The 964-nt window shown below is 36.5% G+C and overlaps 1 protein-coding gene across 1 annotated transcript; it reads left to right on the top strand.

The window, feature by feature from the left end:
- Positions 1-14: 14 nt before the first annotated feature.
- On the top strand, positions 15-924 carry LOC107735756 (sodium/potassium/calcium exchanger 2-like). Its single transcript, XM_016547342.1, has 3 exons — positions 15-124; positions 227-301; positions 776-924. The coding sequence occupies exons 1-3, from the start codon at positions 70-72 to the stop codon at positions 871-873; spliced, it is 228 nt and encodes a 75-aa protein (XP_016402828.1). The 5' UTR covers positions 15-69; the 3' UTR covers positions 874-924.
- Positions 925-964: the final 40 nt, after the last annotated feature.

Here is a 964-nt window from a genome sequence, read left to right as displayed (position 1 = left end):
TTTTTTTCCCTATAGGCTAAACCCCGCCTCCAGAGAGGAGGAAGCTCCGCCTCCCTCCACAACACCCTCATGAGAAACAGCATCTTCCAGCTAATGATTCACACTCTCGATCCTCTCAGCGACGGTAATGTGCAAATACATACACTCCAAATTTACAAATACACACACATTGACTCACATCATAGATTCGTTAAGTCTTATTAATAAAATATGTCATATATTCTAGGGAGGTTCAAGGAGAAGGCATCAATTCTACACAAGATTGCAAGAAAAAAGGGACAAGATGAGGCAAATGGTGTTGGTATGTTTAATATTTTGTGTAACAGCACTCCTTACCCATTTTACTTCAGTAATGTGATATATTTCTGAGTAAAATCAGCATAATCGCTGTAGGGTTGGAATTTCTATCCACTGAAAAGTGGCCTTTCCATGCCAACTCTGTTTGCAAAAGTATATGAAAAGTAAAGGGATTTGGTGACATCAGCTGAAAAGGAATGCATTTTCTGATTAGGAACCTCTAAAAGAAGATTATAAAGACTTTTTTCTTTGGAAATTTGCAATGAGTCCACTGTAACATCAGCAACATTTTTATTTTGATTTCCTGGTAACTTTAATAATATAGCCACATAAACAAAATATTTACTTCTATCATAAGCCTCTAAAATCTGCGGTTAGTGTTGGGGTTTATGGGGATTTCAGCACTTAAATCACATCATTACATATTATAATAATGAAATAACATTTCATTTCAGATTTCTGTTGTTTCATTTTCTAGTTGACAAGAATCTTCCCAACAGCACTAATGTGGAGGTTGAAGTCACTCCACCTATGAATGGCAGTGCTGGAGCTGAGGTGATGTCGCAACACGACTAGATCATCTTGATATATTCAAATATATTGGAATCCTTAAAAGGGTGGTTGATTGCGATTTCACTTTTTTAACGTTGGTTGGTGTGTAATGTTG

This window comes from Sinocyclocheilus rhinocerous, unplaced genomic scaffold (assembly GCF_001515625.1).
Source record: "Sinocyclocheilus rhinocerous isolate Xijiao unplaced genomic scaffold, SAMN03320098_v1.1 C36275214, whole genome shotgun sequence".
NCBI classification, from domain to species: domain Eukaryota; kingdom Metazoa; phylum Chordata; class Actinopteri; order Cypriniformes; family Cyprinidae; genus Sinocyclocheilus; species Sinocyclocheilus rhinocerous.
Note: the sequence above shows the minus strand (reverse complement) of the source record. Positions and strands in the feature narration are given on the sequence as shown.

Bases quoted from the DNA above. Each gene is read 5' to 3' on its own strand.
- LOC107735756 (XM_016547342.1), top strand. From the start codon at position 70: ATGAGAAACAGCATCTTCCAGCTAATGATTCACACTCTCGATCCTCTC. The intron at 125-226 runs GTAATGTGCAAA...CATATATTCTAG, and splicing joins TCTCGATCCTCTCAGCGACG to GGAGGTTCAAGGAGAAGGCA. The intron at 302-775 runs GTATGTTTAATA...TTCATTTTCTAG, and splicing joins AGATGAGGCAAATGGTGTTG to TTGACAAGAATCTTCCCAAC.